We start from the raw sequence: 20,021 nt of genomic DNA on the forward strand, positions 1-20,021 counted from the left end.
AGAGAAGAGAGGGGAGAAGAGGAACCAGATAGGTAAACAAAAGGATTTTGGTGTACATTAGTAGAAGGTGGATGTTTCGTTTGGGAAGATGGGTGAATTAGTAAAACTAGAATAGATATAATGACTAAATACATTTGCGGGCAGGCAGTTTCTCCAGGAAACTGATTGGAGTATGCTTAAATGGAATGGGGGGGCGGGGTTGGACTGAGTGACCGTGGACGGACAGAACCGTTGGCAATACTGATGGTATGAGTGGATGGAAGCAGAGTAGGTAAAGTCAGTATCCATACCAGGGCAAACAAGGCAGCATTCTCCATCGCGTTGCTCGGGATTTGGGCAGTCGTCTGTGTTTTCGCAGATCACTTCTTCGCAATGGATACTGCCGCTGTCGCACACGCAGATCTGGCAGGCATTTGGTTTCCAAACATCTCGGTCACTGTACGTTATTCCGTTCTGTATGCATCTTCCAGATGGCACTAAAGAAGGAGGTCACACAAGAAATGAGGTGGGCAAGGGAAGAGGGAAAGGGTCCTTTGGGAGCCAGCAGTGTCGGCAGAATGGCCAAGGTGCAAACATGTGAACCTCTTACAACGGATCGATCTGGAGAGCACATACATTTTTTTAAAAAAAATAAAATTGTTTCCGATGGTTGGCCTCCCTTCCCTCCTCCTCCTGCTCTCCACTTAATGCTGACATTTTGTGCGTGCGCTCTAAGAAAACCCTCATCTGCTTTTCATCAGGCAAACTCTATGACACAGGAAACGAGCCAGCCTCACAATAACTCTTTCCAGTTGCTTTGGAATTTAAACAAAACTTCTGGCCGGTTGTTGCATCCAACTTGGTAACCTCAACGTTCTGAGCTGAAGCCAAGCCAAACACAGAAAGGAGAAAGAAATTCACAGCCTTCTAAGAAGCAAAAGAGATAAAGAGGAGAGGGGGAGGGAGGGAGGGAGGGAGGGAGGGACTCAGGAATTTGGACTGGAGGAGGACCCGTGTAAGAGAAGAAATTGCATCCCGCTGATGGCGTGAGGCCTTGGGAAATCAGCTCCACCGCAAACAATTTAGGTAGGATGAGGAGTCAGCAGGTGTGGATCACAATAGGGCAGGCTCACTAGGCCTCCCACCTTGGCTGAAATCCGACGCCAGCTTGCTCAGAAACAAGGAGTTTCGTAGCACCATGGATGTGAACTGTGGAGCATACCTGAGCTAAGGATGGTACCAAGAGATATGACCAAGGACGAATGCTGGAGATGAAGTAAGCATTTGCTTTTCTAGCAGATTTTGTTTTTGTTTTTTAAATGAGGGACCGTGCATTTTATAAATTATTTCCTCCTTTTAAAACCGAGCGCTGGACTGTTGAATTTTCTGCAAAAATAAAAAAAACCCACCAGATACTGGACAGGGAGGGAGAAAGAAAACCCGCTATTCTCAGGAAAAAATTAAAGGGGGAAGGAGTCAAGTTGTTTTGGGAACATGAAACTCATGTTTGAGAACACTCTCCTGGGATGCTGCAGGAAAACTTCCCACCCATCACTAGATGGCAGCAAAACTTCCATAATTGGAGTGATGAATATACTACACACACAAAATGTTGCTTGCTTGATGGTAAATTGATTTCCCTCCGGTGAGGAGTTGTTTACTAATCCTGTTCAGTTGTCGACCCCGGAAATACACTCCCTTTGATCATTGCTGACCCATTTTAAGGCCACTCCCCACAACCCCACCCCTGGCAAGTCTATAGAAGAATGCCAAGGACAAGCGAGTCCCTTGATGGCCAGTAGATGTCGCCATTGGACTTGGTTGACGAGCAAAAGTGATCCCCTCCAATCCTTTACCATCCAAAAGGCTTTGTCTATGAAGTGATGTCTAGACTCCTGCGCTTTATAAGTTGCTGAAACATTTTCCTTATGAATCATCCTGAAACTTCTCTCTCTCCTCCTCCTCCTCTCCCCCCCTCCCCTAATATTTTCCTGATGGCTTTTGCAGACTTCTTCGACGAGGCAGGGAAAACAGCTTTGTCCCCCTCGCCTCTCCTCCCTGTCAAGCGCTTGGCTTTCCAAGAACGCACAATGAGTTTTCCATCATTTGCCGCGCTCCCCTTTCCTGTCCCCCCTCCAGTGACAACCCACTCGCAGTCCCCGCCCCGCTTTCCTGAACTTGGCATGCCAGTGCAGAGATTCTAATTGATCCAACTTGTTATCTGGCCCCAAGGGACATGTTAAGAGAAAAGAAGGAGGGAGGGAGAGGAGGGGGGGGGGAGAGAGAGACCAAAGGAAACACGCCCAAGGCTATGCACAGCTGGCTAAGTTTGCTTTTAGAAGAGTGGTTTGTTTTCTCCATAGAGCACTTTCAGGAGAAATCTACGAGGTGCGAGAGATGCCTTCTTTTTCAGTCTCTTAAGCCTTCCTCCCCGCATTGCCTTCATGCCAACTCCTGAAGGTTCGGAAAGGTCACAAACGTGTGTTGACCTTTCTCAATTTTTTTTTAATTTCTTTTTTTAAGGAATCTTAAGACCGTATATAACAAGCGCTCTCTTTGCCTGGTCTTATATCTACATCTCTCAAGCCACCGCAACACGCTGCGAGTATTACAGCCACAGGGAAGCACAGATTGCAAAATCACAACTCAGCCGCCACCGCCGCCCCTCTCCCCCGACTTTGGCAAACTGCTCGGTAGAAATGGTTTGGTGCTTACTGTCTTTTGCACTTCTGGAGCTCTGGGTGGCGCAGGGGGGGGGAATAATTTTGCATTCGACAGAAAGAGATGGGGAGAAAGGAAATATGGGGGCAAGCACCACCCCATCCATAGGACTACAATAAAAACTGTCATTTAACATGTATACACTGTGCGAGAGTACATAAGATGCTGTACTTACGGTCTTCTCCGCCTTGACCTTTGGTGAGTAGAACAGTTGCTGCTATCAAGAGCAGTAACCGGGAATCCACAAAGCTGAACATGTCTAAATATTAGACATGAAGACTCTTTGTATCCTTGGTTCTGCCTTAGTGTCCAGTCATACAGGGATGGTCTGGTTTATGTAGTTCCACTCCAGACCCCAGCAGAAACTTCCTACTGACTCTGTCAAGTTTTTAGCCTCCCTTTTTATACGGTCCAGTGTCCCAGAGGTGGATCCCTTCTTCGCTTGCTTCTGAGTGCTGAGGGGGAGATCTTGGGCCAGCCCCTCAGCCAATCAGAGGAGCCCAGCCTGCCCCCAAGGCGCACACAGACACGCAGACACACACACACACACACACACGCACCCACTCCCAAAAAGTGGAGAAGCGAAGCCAAGCCCCTTTCTAACCAATCACTAAAAGAATGGACCCCGCTAGCCTCTCTTCCAGAAAACCAGTGGATCTTCTGGGTTGGCAGTAGATTCTGCAGGAAGAGGGAGGAATGTAATGGGGTATGAATTGAAGGGTGCTTATGCGTTTGTGTATGGATGTATGCGGACTGGGGGAGTTAAAAGAAAAGTGGGAGCAGACTGATTTGAAGAATAGGAGTTACAGGAGCGTTAGGAAGAAAAAAGCTGAATATTAAGAGGCATGCAAGATCAGATAGTAGTGAGATGGAGCTTGGAGGTTTTGCACGACCTAGTAGCGCACCTGTGAAGGTGAGGCACCAGAGGGAGATGTAGAGCAAAGTGTGTATTTCTTTGTCCTTGTTTTCTCTTCTTCTCTAAGTACAGAAAAAGCCAAACTCTGGGGATCCTGCAAACTTCCTCTAAATGCGATCTGATCCTTGCTATGTTGTTGTTTGCTTTGATTTTATATCCATCCTTTCTTTCGCCGCCTTGTCCTCTTTCTCGCTGTCCTTTCAAAAATAATTGCCGCTTAATTTCATATACACACCTTTAAAGTGTATATAGTGGCTTGGAGAGTGTCCTATTTAAAAAAAAAAACGAGAAGGGAGCTTGAAATGATCTACAAAGGACCAAAAGAAAAGAAGCAAATAGGCAAAATTGCAGGGGAAAAGAATATCTCTGCAACTCCCTCTGCGTTTAGCAGCTCTGCACAGAATTTCCTGACCTTCGAAGTTCCCCCTCTTCCTTTTCTACACCATATGCATATGAGGACTCTGTAGGTGAATCGCAGTACACCTGAGATTCTGCGTCAGGAAACATTTGCTTATGACAGCTTGAAAAGAGGAAAGTTCTGGAGTTGGTCTTGTTTACAACCCCAGCGAAGTAAAACATATCTTGCTTGGGAATTCCATAGGAAAAAATCGGTGGGATTTAACTTGCATGCAGTCACTAATGGAGCGATGAGTTATGATCACAGGTAGTACAGGGTTGCGGTCGGGTGTCTCAAAGTATCAGGGTTTTGGCTTTCCATTTTTGACCACCCTCCCTGTGAAAAACAACAACAGGAAGGCTACCTGTGCATGTGTGTTCACTGTGTGATATGGCTTACCCAGTGCCGGTACTCATCAGGAGTAAGTGTCACGCTTTTTAACATTGCTGTTAAAAAGCACTGGGCTTACCTATATTCATGGCTGCCGGTCTGTTAGGATGTGTAACAGAGCAGGGTAGTTTTCACATGTGCACATAGCAGATTGTTAAAACCATACAAAGTTGTTTTTCCCATTGTACACAATGTTACCCACATTCCAAACAGTCCCTTTATTTGTAGTGATGTGAAAAAGAAAGAAAGAAAGAAAGAAAGAAAGAAAGAAAGAAAGAAAGAAAGAAAATCACAATATTTCTCTTTCTATCCCAATCTGGAACCTCAGCGAGACTTCCCTAAGAGTATCCCAAACCTTTGATCAATAAAAATGACTCCCTCAAACTTCCCACCACTTATTTCACAAAGGTTTGAATGATCAAACCCCTCAAATCCCAGTTGCAAAGATTGCTTTGTTGTTGTGACTCAAATAAAAGCATTCCAGGAAGCTCAGGGAAAAATCCAAAGGCAGATTTCTTATTAGCTAGTATACTCCGTCTCCCTGATGGACCTCAAGGGCATTTTTCTTTTTTTAAAAAAAAAATAAGAATGGCAAACTTCCATGACTGTTTGAAAGCGTGAAGAGCCACGTTGGTTGGAAAAAGAAGCAGCATCATGACAACAGCACACAAGATACGTTGCAGTTTTTAGAAGCTGTAATTACCGCTGCATATAAATGTGTGCGTATGCATGCATGTATGTTTAACAGGCCAACCACTCAACTTCTGGGTTTTAAAATAAGGACCAAGAAGATTCCAAAGGGAAGGCATCCCAAGGCAAACACCATGAGAAAGAGAGCAAACTTTTCCCGGAGAAATAAAAAATGTAGAGAGAAATATCATTGTGTGACTTTATCCTTGGAAGCATGGAGAAGCAGCGGGATTTGGGTTCTGTGCTTCTTTGCAGTTTTAAGGTTTTACATGCATCTATTCCATGAAACAGGAACACCCTGGAATGAGTTAACGCTCCTGATAATCACGATGGCAGCAGAATGGATCTTAGCAGCAGACGTCGACAAATCTGTCCAATTTCTGCTTATTTCCCCAGTCTTCGCCATATTTCTGCCCCAGTTCGTGAATTTTTCGTTCAAAATTTCGCAACAAAGTTTCGCCACAAGTCATGAAAAATTGTTAGAGCTTTAGTCCACCTTTCCCCTAATGAACACACATTTGCAAGTAATCCCACCATGTATAACACAACAGTTGTATGTTACTTTGACCAGTATTTGCATTTATATGCGCACACTCACTGAAAGTATGAATTTTCGGAGACCGTATTTTGACTGCGTTGCAAAATTCAGAGGAGAGCAGATTTTGGAAGGGCGCCTACATTTCGGTTGGCATATTGTTTCGGGAAGTGTGAATTGGGTGGGCTCATAAGGCAAAATGCATGTCTCCCCCCCCACACACACACACATCAGGCAAATCCCGTAGAAACATGGCATACAGCAGAAACACAGGGATCAAATCAACCTTTGAAGTTGATCAAAGACAATGGCAAGGAGAGGGGCTTGCTCTGAATCACACTGGGTTGCTGCAGAGCCTGGGAGACCCCAGAGGGTAGACCCTGCCATTTCCTCCTTAGGGATGGGAGGAGACCACCAGCACCTCCTATTTGCCAAGGGGTCTACTGTAGAGGTGGCAATGGGGAAGGAGGGAGGACTGCCAAGGAGAAGGCAGAAGCACGGTTTGATGCATTCCTCATGAATGGGCCAGCCTGGTTGGGATCCCTTGAACCAACTGTAAACAAGGATGGATCACGGATCATAATATATTTTAGAGATTGTCAAGGGCAGTGGCTGTGGGAAGTGATCCATGAGAGGCAGTCAAGTGCAACATCCCTTGTAACCCTCAAAACTTCCTGTTCCTCCTGGCTGGAGCATCCTTCCTTTTGCATGTGGTAGAAGGTGGTCGTGGCCTTACCTGTCCAGGTAACAAAAGGACAAGTCACACAGCACACTTCCTCTTTTTTTGACTTCCTTCTTCGTTTGACCAGCTTTCAGCTAGGACTGCTCTGCTAGCTCTCAGCTAGCAGATGCACTGAGATTATTCCCCCATATGGGGTAGATCCACATGTACATATTTGTAACTAAGTCTGCCTTCCAGAATCCAACTGTGAACTGATGTGAGTAAACTTCTTTTATTGACTTTGAATAAGATTGTGGCATCTTTATTCTTTTAAGAGGGATTCAAGGGAGCTTACCAGGAATAGGGACGCAGGTGGCGCTGTGGGTTAAACCACAGAGCCTAGGACTTGCCGATCAGAAGGTCGTGGTTCGAATCCCCGTGACGGGGTGAGCTCCCATTGCTTGGTCCCAGCTCCTGCCAACCTAGCAGTTCAAAAGCACGTCAAAGTGCAATTAGATAAATAGGTACCGCTCCGGCGGGAAGGTAAACAGCGTTTCCGTGTGCTGCTCTGGTTTGCCATAAGCTGCTTAGTCATGATGGCCACATGACCCGGAAGCTGTACGCTGGCTCCCTTGGCCAATAAAGATGAGTGCCGCAACCCCAGAGTCGGTCATGACTGGACCTAATGGTCAAGGATCCCTTTACCTTTACTTTTTACCAGGAACATACAATTCAATCTGAGACAGACTGAATTGTATAATAGTGAGAGGCTCACACGAGCCTGCAGCCAGCTATCTGCTGTGCATGTAAACAATATATCCTCTCCTGCCACCCTGAACATTCCCACAGTGGCTCCCAAATTTGACCCCCTTACCAAAGACCAGGTGAAAATTGCTGAGGGTCTTGGCCATGGGTAGGCAAACTAAGGCCCGGGGGCCGGATCCAGCCCAATTGCCTTCTAAACCCAACCTGCAGACGGTCCAGGAATCAGTGTGTTTTTACATGAGTAGAATGTGTCCTTTTATTTAAAATGCATCTCTGGGTTATTTGTGGGGCACAGGAATTCATTCACCCCCCAAAAAATATATAATCTGCCCCACCCCAAGGTCTGAGGGACAGTGGACCAGGCCCCCTGCTGAAAAAGTTTGCTGACCCCTGGTCTTGGTGGACAACTTAATGTTTTTCCCCACCTGTGCCTTGCTTGTGCTCTCTCCTTAAGGACCTCCCCTCTTTCCTGCAGCTTCCTTCTTTCCCATGCATAGACCCCTCCCACTCCTTTCAATAACCTCTTCAGCTTCTTTACCCTGCTTGGGACCTTCCCCCACCAAGCCGTCAGCCATGGCTTTGTTCCTCCGAGGAAGGCAGAGCCTCCTACTTCTGCAACTTCCATGGACCACTGGAATGAAACTCATAGACCACTGGTGGTCCACGGACCACACTTTAGAAACCTCCCATCATTCGCCTAGATTTTATTTCATTGGAACTGAGAATGATGGCGTCTGCCGCTCAAGGAGGACTTTTGGATCAGCGTGTGAGAGTTTATTGCAAACAAAAGACTTACCAGCTTTAAAAAAAAGGGAGAGCTTTACAAAGTTCACACAGAAGCATAATATTGCTTACTTTAACTCACCTGTGGAAACAACTCAGAGGCTATTAAGAAGAAAAAGGATAACAACAAGAAGATTGAAAGATGGGACCGGTGAACACTAAAAGCAGCAGAAATATGAGATGACTGGACCCTTACTGAACTCGAAGCATGGGAACCCCCAACAAAAATATATAATTTGGCAAAATATTTGGACTTTATGATATGTATTGGTATAATTTGGAATAATTAATGTGATATGATTGGATTGTTAAATAGAAAACTTAATAAAAATTATTTATTTATTTTTTAAAAAAGAAACCTCCCATCATTGACCTTCAACCGGTGGAATTACCACCTGGTTTCAGGTGGATCTGCACCAGCAGTACTGCCGCCATTCCCTGTTCTTTTAAAATGGTTTTCTTTGCTGCTGGTTGTTCAGGAAAGAGTTGAGTGGAAGGGGGGGGGGGAGAGAGAGATGCACATTGTCTGCGCAAGGGGATAATACGGCTGCCATTGTGCATCCATGACTGCACCATGAAAAAAGCATCCGAAAACTGGGGAGAGGAAAGTCAGGGCGGTGAATGAAAAGTGATTCTCATGCCATAGTTTGTGATTAAAGGAAGATCGCAACTCTGGAAAAGGCCACAAATCTAAATAACGCTCCTAGGCGATGGCTTCAGCTGCATGGGTAGTGAGTATGGTGCCCTGCAGATATTGTTAGACTACAACTCCCATCATCCATGACTATTGGCCATGCTGGTCGGGGCTAATGGGAACTGCAGTCCAGCCACTTCTAACTACCCCAGCATTGAATGAGGGAGATGGAGCTCTCGTGTGGACTTGAATGCCCTTGATGGTTGCAACTCATATGACCTACTTCCAGGCAGTGAAACTGGATGCAGTAGGATGAGGGCAATGAATAATAATAATAATAATAATAATAATAATAATAATTTATTATTTATACCCTGCCCATCTGGCTAGGTTTCTCCAGCCACTCTGGGGAAATGAAGAGTCGTAGCGCCGTGTGCATCCGATGATCTCCCTGGGTCAAAAAGGAGATTTACAGGCTGCCACAGTTGACAGCATTGGCATTGAATGTGTGTGGCATTTCCCCCATTTCCCCCACTTCTTGAGACACTGGCAAATGCCCAGCCTTGCTACCCTCCGCAGGCGGGCCTTGCTAACGATGATGCAAAAAATCGATCGCTTTGTATCCCTCACCCCTTTGCTCCGCGGAACACTCCTCTCTTCCAGGTTGCCCCCAAAATAAATAAGTAAAAAAACATTTCTGCGTTTCCACTTTTCAGATCCACATGTATTCTTCTCGACTCAAAAGGGACACGTCAGAAGTGGAGCCGCGAAGCCTTCTGCGCAGGCGCCCTGGCTCCGTGTGGGTTTAATAGGCTGCAATTAAATGCACACCAGAGCTCCACCAAAGCAACGAAAGAGACTTCCCTCCAGCAACGCAGATGCAAAAAAAATCCCGCCGGCTTTGATTGACTGTGGCAACGCACACGTTGCAGGAGAGACCTCCTCCTCCCTTCTATCCTGACTGGGTTTTTGGACGCTTAAAAAGGCTGGGTGCTTTCCAGAACGAAGATGTGTCTTTAATTTTTGTGTTTTTTTGTGTTTTTTTGCAGCATGACCAAAAAGAAAAGAATCTCATCGTGTGTGTGTGTGTGTGTGTGTGTGTGTGTGTGTGTGTGTGTGTAAAGAGAGAATGAAAAGGATGGGGGGGGTGAGACTGGGCTAAGAAGGGGGAGAGACGCCACCTCATCACTTGGAGTTCTCAGTTTGGGCTCAGGAATGCGATGGGTTTGCCTGGGGTGGGTGGGGGGTGGAGAGAAGAGAATGCACTGGGAGAGAAAGAAGGAAAAGGAATAGTCACCCTCTCATTAGGAAGGGAGAGAAACAGACAGAGAGCGCAATACAGCGGCTGCTGCGTGCCTTTGTGGCTGGGGTCTCCCCATGAAGACACCTTCTGATGTCTTCTCAATGGCTTCTTAACAACTGACCCCCATCTAGGTACCTCCACTGCAAAACCTCCTTGTTGCCTGCAGGTTTCAGTTAGCATTTCATGGAGGGAAACCAGGGGTAAGGGGCTTTTTGACTTTTTTCAATGCCCTGGATTGGCTTGCTTCCGCAAACAAACAATCAAACAAACAAAAAACTGCTACTTTGCGACAGCTCTCCACAGGTGGCACTGGGACACCGAGCACAGGGTCCAGGCTATGCTAGTTGCAGTTCCTTTGAAATGCATGTGCACCGCAGCCATGGAGTGATGGCAGACTGTGCTGGTGACAGGCCGAGAAACCAAACAACCCAGGAACAGGGCATTCTGATCAGCAGCACCCCATGTTGCCCAGGTTCACCGTGGGTCCCACTTTTAAAGCTTAAGGCTGGCTGATGGAGCGTCAAGATAGCTACTTAGATTCCGGCCATAAGAGCCAACTCCTAGGGGCCAAGGTCCCTTCGCCCCCCGCAATAAAATATTTGAGAGGGTCAAGAACCCCTCAAACTGGATAGGCATTGTCATTCAAATGGTGTGTGTGTGCTGTGTCATGTGATCGATTATGTGGGGAGGAGCTTGTCTGCCCCATCCCCCAATATTTTATTTAAGTTGGCACGCCTGATTCCAGCTAAAAAGCTGCAATGTAGCGCACACATAGCCCAATGCACGTTAAATAGTAGAAAACCAGAGCAGCTATTTCCCAGTGGATGGGATCACAGTTGTCACTTCTCCTCCATAGCGCTCTGTGTATTTTCAATGTGCCTCTCAAACAACTTCTGGTGAAATGTGAAGTTTATGCCCCCATAAAGCCCAGCACCCTGGCACAGAGGAAGCCAAACCTCACAAACAAGGGAGTCTTTAGCATATGCGCCGCCAGGCTGCAAAGATCCGCCCCGCGCCCCCAAATTTAGTTTAGCCCCCAAATTAACTTTTATTATCTTTATGTCAGACACCACGCTTACGCCTTATCTCTTGTTTACAAAAGAAGGGAGGGAAAAGAAGCAAACTTTTTTATTTGCTCAATTATTTACAATACACTTATACTCGTTGAGTCTGACAAGCGCCACCGTTGTGAATGACAAGGGCCGCTGCTGGCAAGGCGCATCTTTGGCAAATGAGCGCACAAAGTCAAAAGTCCTTTAGTGAAACAGTAGGTATACATTTCGGTAATACAGTCATACCTTGGGTTACAGACACTTCAGGTTGTGTGTTTTTGGGTTGCGCACCACGCCGAACCCAGAAGTACCGGAATGGGTTATTTCCGGGTTTCAGTGCTTGTGCATGCGCAGAAGCGCTAAATCATGCTTTGCACATGCGCAGAATTGCCCAATCATGACCCATATGTGCGCAGATGCGGCGCTGCAGGTTGCAAACGTGCCTCCTGCACGGATCATGGTCGCAACCTGAGCATCCACCGTACCTAGGTATATATGTATTTTGTTTTTCTAGCTTGATCAAAATTATTTATTATTTCATAACAGGTAGGTAGTTAAGAGCTTAGGCGGCTTCAGCAGCGGGTGCCTGGCGCCCGCCAGAATTCGGCGCCTGGGTGCCCCGCACCCCTTGTACCCCCGGTAAAGACGGCCCTGCTCACAAATGAGGCATATGGAAGTTGTGCTCCTCTTAAGTGTCCCGCAGCAGCCAAGAATATGTAAAAGCTCCATTTCCTAAAGTCGTTTTTACGCAGTGTGGTCTAGTGGTTAGAGTTTTCATGGCAATAATGGGGGGGGGGGTAGAAGAGAATCATAGAATTGTTGAGTTCATCTAGTCCAACCCGCTGCAATGCAGGAATCTCAGCTAAAGCATCCATGACAGATAGCCACCCAACCTCTGCTTATAAACCTCCAAGGAAGAAGAGTCCACCACCTTCTGATGGAGACCTTTCTACTGTCGAACAGTCCTAGTCTGAACAGGTTCCCCTGCAACAAACTCCAGCTGGGTCCTGAGCCTGCGATGGCTCCAGATGCGGGGATTACCTCGTTGCCTTCAACTGGGCCATCACTTACAGCTGCTCCACTACCCGTTGGATCAGTGGAGGCTGAGGTGGCCCCTGGGTCAAGTAACCCACCAACGCCTCCCGAGCTGCAGAGACTAAGGTCTGAGAGAAGGAGAGACCTGAGTACTCGCAGGAGGAGTGCTCGCCTTCGGGCAAAACAGGGAGGTGAGTCACTGGGGGATCAGGACCGGCCGTTACCCTGTCAGAGATAAAAGGCTGTTGGACCCCACCCCAGGTTGTGGGAGCAACATTGCTGTTTGCCAGAAGCTGCCTGAGATCCTGTGCCTGTCCTTGCCTGGTTTGCTGCCTCGTGTCCTGCCTGCCTGACTCCTCATGGGACCCTTGGATTTGGGACCGGACCTGGACCGTGTTATTCGGGTTACCCCAGGGCCCAGCACAGCAGGGATCTCAGCTAAAGCATCCATGACAGATGGCTATCCAACCTCTGCGTATAAACCTCCAAGGAAGAAGAGTCCACCACCTTCGGATGGAGACCTTTCTACCGTCAAACAGCTCTTACTGTCAGAAAGTTCTTCTCCTTTCTAGTAACTTGAATCCATTGGTTTGTGTCCTACTCTCTGGAGCCGGAGAAAACAAGCTTGCTCCATTCTGCATGTGACAGCCCTTTAAATATTTGAATATCTGTATCATATGTCAACCCAATGTCCTCTTTACCGGGCTAAAGATATCTGTTTTCCTCAACCATTCCTCATAAGGCTTGGTTTCCAAAACCCTTGATCTTCTCTTCCCTCCCCCTCCCCTTTTATGAAGATCACCCGCTCTGTAACCCCACAGCTAATTCTCCCCTGGCCGCCTTGCTGGCCCAAGTAGGACCAATTCAGCCAGCTAGCCCTGGGGATTATCTAATTGATTTTTGATTTTTATTGTTATTCATGTTTTTATACTGTATTTTATGCTGTTTTTATAATTAAGTGTTTTAAAGTGTTTTAAATTTATTGGTAGCCACCCTGAGCCCGGTTTTTGAACCGGGAAGGGCGGGGTATAAATAAAATTATTATTATTATTATTATTATTATTATTATTGGTCGCCCTCCTCTGCACACGTTCCAGCTTGAGAACATCCTTCTCGAATTGTAAACACTGTGAAGCAGGTTTCCAATTCTTCCCGTCATTTTAGCTATTTCAGCATAGTCCATCAACTTCATCTGCCGTTCTTCTCTGGTAGGAGAACGCAACTTTTTCATCCTTGTGTTCCTCAGGTCTGTTTTTTGAAAGAAAAGAAAGAAAGAAAGAAAGAAAGAAAGAAAGGAAGGAAGGAAGGAAGGAAGGAAGGAAGGAAGGAAGGAAGGAAGGAAGGAAGGAAAAGAAAATGCACTCTTCTGTGCTCCTCACTTTCTTGACCACTGAGAAGTCCAGGATTTAATTTCCTTTGGATAAGACATATCTGTTTGTTTACAAATATGCGAGGAGAGCATTTGGGAACAGGGAAGGAAGCATGGACTTCTCAGCCAGCTCTCAATTCTTTCCAGCTCTGACTGACTTGCTTCTCTCCATCCCTTCCTCTGCTCTTATAATGTCACATTCCAGGGGTGGAGAGGGGAGAGTTTAAGGCCATTAAGGCCCATTAAAGTCCTTCTGTTAACATTCCTGATAACCCATCATCTTTTCTTGGCAAAAATCACAGTGATAAACTCATTTGTGTTAATTGAGGCAGCCCAAACTTGTAACGTCTTATGTGTGTACTTGTTTACATTTCTGCCCATTCTCTTAGGTACTGAATATATTGTTGTTGTTGTTAGTATTTTTATGTCTTATTCTTTTAAATATTTAGATATATGAAAGATGTGCCTTGTGGACACATGCAAGATACTCAAGAGTTATAAATAGGAAATCTTTGTGCTTCTGCTGATAGGAAATAAGGAATCAGGAGGTTCTGTAAAGGAAAAGTAGAGCTGCGTGTCATCAGCATATTGTGGGTGGCGCTGGGGTCTAAACCACTGAGCTTCTTGGGCTTGCAGATCAGAAGGTCAGCGGTTCGAATCCCCGTGATGAGGTGAGCTCCTGTTGCTCTGTCCCAGCTCCTGCCAACCTAGCAGTTCGAAAACATGCCAGTGCAAATAGGTAAATAGGTAAATGGCTGCGGCGGGAAGGTAAATGGGGTTTCCGTGCACTCTGGTTTCCGTCACGGTGTCCCGTTGCGCCAGAAGCAGTTTAGTCCTGCTGGCCACATGACCCGGAAAGCTGTCTGTGGACAAATGCTGGCTCCCTCGGCCTGAAAGCAAGATGAGCGCCGCAACCCCATAGTCGCCTTTGACTGGACATAACTGTCCAGGGGTCCTTTACCTTTACTTTTATATTGGTGAGAATGTACTCCAGTGTAGGAATCTTTTGCCCAATGTGGGGATCGAACTCACAACCCTGGGCTTAAGAGTGTCATGCTCTGTTGGCTGAGCTATACCTTGAATATTGGACAAGCTAGCAAATGTTTTTTGTTTCATGTATATTTACCCTTGGGGAAAGCCCCCCTCATCACTGGTCATTGCTGGCAAGATTCTCCATCACAGCCTTCCAAGTTCCTTGGGCAGATCTGGCAATAGGAAGGAGATCTGGCTACATTAAATGCTTAGAGTGCATTGTCATAAGCTGGGAGGGTGGGGGTTCATTTAATAACAGGTGCTGGAGGAGACTCTTGAGAGTCCCATGGACTGCAAGAAGATCAAACCTCTCCATTCTTAAGAAAATCAGCCCTGAGTGCTCACTGGAAGGACAGATAGTGAAGCTGAGGCTCCAATACTTTGGCTACCTCATGAGAAGAGAAGACACCCTGGAAAAGACCCTGATGTTGGGAAAGATGGAGGGCACAAGGAGAAGGGGACGACAGAGGATGAGATGGTTGGATAGTGTTCTCGAAGTTACCAGCATGAGTTTGACCAAGCTGCAGGAGGCAGTGGAAGACAGGAGTGCCTGGCGTGCTCTGGTCCATGGGGTCACGAAGAGTCGGACATGACACAACAACAACAACAACAACAACAACAACAACAACAAGAAGAAGAAGAAGAAGGAAAGCCAATTGGCATCAGGACCACAGCCCATGGAGAACGTGATTCCCCCACAAAAGTCACCTTCCCTCCACAGCAATCAGACTTACCTTTCAAAAGCTCCCATTGGTACACAAAACAACAGAAAAATTGGCATGGAACCACATAGAAAGAAAATTGTTCTGACCTGGGAACTGAAACTTACTTGGTGCCAGGTAGATGTCTCTGGGCAGAGTATTCCATAATGAGGTTATCAGCAGAGAAATGGCTCTGTTCCCAATTCCCACTTTCCCATACACCAGAGATGGAACGCCCAGAGAACAGCCCCCTCAACATGATCTTAAGAGCCAAGCAGACATTTTGCATGCACATTTGTACACGCATAGGCCTCCTTCACGCTAATGTTGAACGTGCCAGGTTGTGGCTAGCGGACACATCAGTGCTGGCTGCAGAGCTAATACGTCAGTGTTAATTTCAGACAATTTATATATCACTTGACTGTAGGGGGTAAAACCTCACAACTGGTTCGCAACGAATATAAAGCAACCCATATGGTTCACTTCACTTTATCAGTGTTCCACCACTGCCTCATGACTGCTTCCACTGTGTGGAGTTTTCTCGTCTTAATCTTGGCTCTTTCCAGTGTTAATTTTCCTGGAAATAACTTGGCTCTTCACACTATTGACTGGACTAGGTTTTATTGTTAATTTTTGTTCTGTTGCGGATTTGTATTTTTAGAAATTAAAGATACATATTTTATTTGTGATTTTCACAAAATACAAAGGCAGAGTCAACAATGTCAACAAGGTATGCTTCCACGAGCACTGAGGCATTGCTAGTCAGATGCATCGCACCATAGCATGGCATGTGTCGAGAGAGCTGTGGTTTTCCAGTCCATCATGTTCACATGTTAGAAACAGGGCTGGATTTAAGTTTGATGAGGCCCTAAGCCACTGAGGCGGGACGCAGGTGGCACTGTAGGTTAAACCACAGAGCCTAGGACTTGCCGATCAGAAGGTCAGCAGTTCGAATCCCCATGACGGGGTGAGCTCCCGTTGCTCGGTCCCTGCTCCTGCCAACCTAGCAGTTCGAAAGCACGTCAAAGTGCAAGTAGATAAATAGGTACCGCTCCAGCAGGAAAGTAAACGGCGTTTCCGTGCGCTGCTCTGGTTCGCCAGAAGCGGCTTAGTCATGCTGGCCACATGACCCGGAAGCTGTACGCTGGCTCCCTCGGCCAATAAAGCAAGATGAGCACCGCAACCCCAGAGTCGGCCACAACTGGACCTAATGGCCAGGGGTCCCTTTACCTTTACATTTAAGGTACTGAGGGCAATGGGACCCTCTATATGTCCAGCTGTCCTTTGTCAACAACAAATTATCGCTTTTTTTTGGTCTTGAATATATGCTATATGGAAATTTATGGACCTAATAGTTACCTAAAGGCATTTGCACATGCAGAATGTAGGCAACCTATATATAGAAATGAGCAAACCAGTGTTTTAGGGAACAGGCTAGCAGGTGGGGCCCATTACTTACATCATAGGAGCCTCAACAACACAAAACACTGTTGCAATACATAGGTTTTATTTGATTTGTTTTTTATCCTATATTTTGGAAATGTACATCCAGTTTTTTTCCCTTTAATTTTTGGGGGGACCCCAAGAGAGTGCGGCCCTAAACTATAGCTTGTTTAGCTTATACATAAATCCAGCACTGGTTAGAAAACCAGACCATTCCTGTCCCATCCTCTTGCTTTTCTCTTTTGGTTCATCTTCTGCTCTGCTGAAAGCCTTTGGTGTTTTGGAGGTGGAAAGATGAGATGCATATAGAGGAACAGGTAAAATGGTAAAGGTAAAGGACCCCTGGACAGTTATGTCCAGTCAAAGGCGACTATGGGGTTGCGGCGCTCATCTTGCTTTCTGGCTGCGGGAGCTGGCGTTTGTCCACAGAGAGCTTTCCGGGTCGTGTGGCCAGCATGACTAAACCGCTTCTGGCACAACGGGACACTATGATGGAAACCAGAGTGCACGAAAACGCTGTTTACCTTCCTGCCATAGTGGTACCTATTTATCTACTTGCACTGGTGTGCTTTCGAACTGCTAGTTTGGCAGGAGCTGGGACAGAGCAAAGGGAGCTCACTCCGTTGCAGGGATTTGAACCACCAACCTTCTGATCGGCAAGCTCAAGAAGTTCAGTGGTTTAGACCACAGTGCCACCCGTGTCCAATGAATATATTTAGAATGGGGAAAGGGACCTCCCACCTATGTTCATTAGATCATCCATGGGGGGCTCCTCGCAGAACGAATGTAGGTCTTCCCTGTACCCATCCATTGTACAACTGAACATATGGCGAGAGCTCGCATTTCAGGGCCAAGGCAACACTCCTGAGGAAACCCTTAAAATCTGGGTTGCTCCAGCCATCGCTGTCTCTGACAGGGCCACTTGTGTGAGTTACAGCCAGGCTTGCATTTCTATGACTCAGCCTGGGGCGGGGGGAGAGAGAAAGAGACGAACGAAACTGGGTTAGTTGAATTCGGCTCACAAAGAAGGAAACGTTTGCAGAGATATGAAGAGTTTCCAAGTGGCAACAGAACGGAGCGCTGGAGATATATATATTTTTCCTAGTGCGAAAGGAGGGGGGGGAGGGGAGAAAGCTGCTTTAATGCAACCCATGTGTTCTGCAGTGTTGAATCCGGTTAACAGATCCCAGATGCCCTTTATCTGCTCCAGTTTTGTCTTCAGGGAGAAAGAGTGGCGCAGGGGAAAACACATCCCAGAGTTGCCTCTGACTGAGTTTGTTCAGAGCTTGTGTCTCTCTCTTCCCTGGCAGGCTGGCCCAGCAACCTGTCTCGTGAGGGGGGGGGGTGTCCCACTGACAGTCAAAATTAGTCAGCTTTGACCACTTGTGGGAGGGCATCCCCACACTGCCAGGGGTCCCGTGGAGATATTATAGAGACCGTGGCTGGCATATCCTCCAACATTTCTCTGATGAAAATAGGGCCGTCCTATTCCTATTACCTTTTAGGAGGGGAAAAGTGAGTCTTATAGAGCAAAAAATACGGTATCTCCTTGGCTCAAGGGGTCATGTAACTCCAAACCCTCCAACATTTCTCCGATGAAAACAGGGACGTCCTAAGGAAAAGCGGGACATTCCGGGATCAAATCAGAAACCGGCACGGCTTCTGTTAATCTGCCGCTGTCCCTGGAAAATAGGGACACTTGGAGGGTCTGTTAAATGGCTCAGGAACGTAGTACTTCGAGGACCACTTTTGTGGTGGCTCCCTGCTTATAGAATTCTCTCCCCAGAGAGGCTCACCTGGTGGCTTCATTACATATCTTTAGGTGCCATGCAAAAACATTCCTGTTCTCCAAAGCCTTTGGCTAATGAAATGATTGGTGGCCTTTAAAACTGGGGGCGGGGGATTGTTTTATTTGTTCTTACACCTTGCATTTTTGTGCTTTTATATTGCAAACTGCCCTGTGATCCTCAGACGAAGGGCAGTGTATAAATTTAATAAATAACTGAATAAATCCAGAACATCCCATGACTGAGCCGTGAAACTGGAAACAGATCCTGCTATCCGGCCCATCTTCAGATTAAAACCTTTGCCCATCCTGCTGCAATTCTCTGTCCCAAAGCAGGTCAGCCGAAATCCCCTCCCCGGCCACCTCCATCTGCTGACTGTCTCTTTCTTGTGATCCCTCCCATTCAGTAGGAGGTTCGACCACAGGGCTACATGGATGGCAACGCCCGGTCTATTATGGTCCCTACCGCCAGGCCACCATACAATCGTCCTCTCTCTTCCTCCTTAATTGTGGCTGGCCCGGTGATACCCAGCAATCAGTCATGCAGGGTTCAGAAGCTATTTCCAGCTCCTAATTGAAATCTTGCTTGCAAAAATGCCACAAGGCCCATTAGCAAAGACCTAAAAGAGAGCCTTGGAGGAGACAGGGCAGAGAGGAAATGTTTCTTCAAATACAGGACTCTCTGGGGCGGGTTGCATTACAAGAGTAGAAGGAGGGGAATCTGTGTGTGTTTTGTATATGTATGTCTCTAGAGTGGAGAAGAGAGGAGAGGTATTTGTGCACACACACATCACGGCGATATTTTTCCTCTAAAATCGTATCTGCATTATAAAGAACTGATCAAGTCTGCATATTAGTCTGCGGGAGTTTGAAGCAGGTCAGTTTGCAATGGGATTTACAAAGCAAGAAATTCCTCAGGCATCGCTGTGCCCAGTTTTAATTCGAGACAGAGTTCTGTGTTGCACTTCCGAGCATAGGCTAAGGGGCCTTCTCACTGTTGAATCAAGGGGCAACGGTGACAGAACCAAGTCGTACCCTCCAACATTTCTCTGATGAAAATAGGGGTGTCCTATTCTGTAATGTTTTTATTATCTATACCCAGCTCACATGACTGCGTTGCCCCAGCCACTCTGGCGGCTTCCAATATATATAAAAACATAATAAAACATTAAACATTTAAAAACTCCCCTACATGCCTTCAGGTGTCTTCTAAAGGTTATTTCCATGGCTCAGGGGCTCGAATAACTCCATACCCACCAACATTTCTTCGATTAAAATAGGGATGTCTTAAGAAAAAGCAGGATATTCCAGGATCTAATCAGAAACTGGGACAGCTTCTGCAAATCCAGGACTGTCCCTGGATAATAGGGGCATGTGGGGGGTCTGCAATGTGGAATGCTCCCATGCAAGGTTTCAGCCAGCCATGCCCTGTTTCAGCGTACTCTATTCCATCCCTTCCCCTCCTGCCAATCATTCCCCCCCCCCCCCGTTTTATTCTCCCTTAGTCACTCAGCATTCTCTGGCCACTGCACATGCTCATTGGTCCTCCCCTTTTAGAGAAGCCCTCCAGGTGACCCACTGATCAATGAGGAGGACCACCTTTGCTTCCTGGAGCCAGCCCCATTCTGGGAGGACTCCAGCCGCAGGTGCTTGTTTTCACTGAGTGTTCAACTAACCACTCGTGGCTTGAACCGAGAAGGCAATAGAGTCAAGTAAACAGACAAATCAAGTTCTTTTTTTCTAAAAAAAAATGTTTAGGGGTACAGTGGTACCTCTGGTTACAAACTTAATTCGTTCCGGAGGTCTGTTCTTAACCTGAAACCATTCTT

The 20,021-nt window shown here is 46.7% G+C and overlaps 1 protein-coding gene and 1 long non-coding RNA gene across 2 annotated transcripts in view; one reads left to right on the forward strand and one right to left on the reverse strand.

The window, feature by feature from the left end:
- The window catches only part of COL1A1 (collagen type I alpha 1 chain), a 46,230-nt gene extending 43,093 nt beyond the window's left edge, over positions 1-3,137 (reverse strand). The window contains exons 1-2 of the mRNA XM_028701833.2: positions 2,876-3,137; positions 291-476 (exon numbers count right to left, since the gene is read on the reverse strand). Of these exons, the coding sequence (XP_028557666.2) occupies positions 291-476; positions 2,876-2,957 (268 nt within the window). The 5' untranslated portion in view covers positions 2,958-3,137. The remainder of the gene's footprint in view (positions 1-290; positions 477-2,875) is intronic.
- On the forward strand, positions 470-12,920 carry LOC114581567 (uncharacterized). The gene is made up of 2 exons (XR_003703353.2): positions 470-1,255; positions 9,188-12,920. It is a non-coding gene; the product is annotated as an uncharacterized LOC114581567 (long non-coding RNA).
- The last annotated feature ends 7,101 nt before the right edge of the window (positions 12,921-20,021 follow it).

The sequence above is a fragment of the Podarcis muralis genome, chromosome 13, assembly GCF_964188315.1.
Source record: "Podarcis muralis chromosome 13, rPodMur119.hap1.1, whole genome shotgun sequence".
Lineage (NCBI taxonomy): Eukaryota > Metazoa > Chordata > Lepidosauria > Squamata > Lacertidae > Podarcis > Podarcis muralis.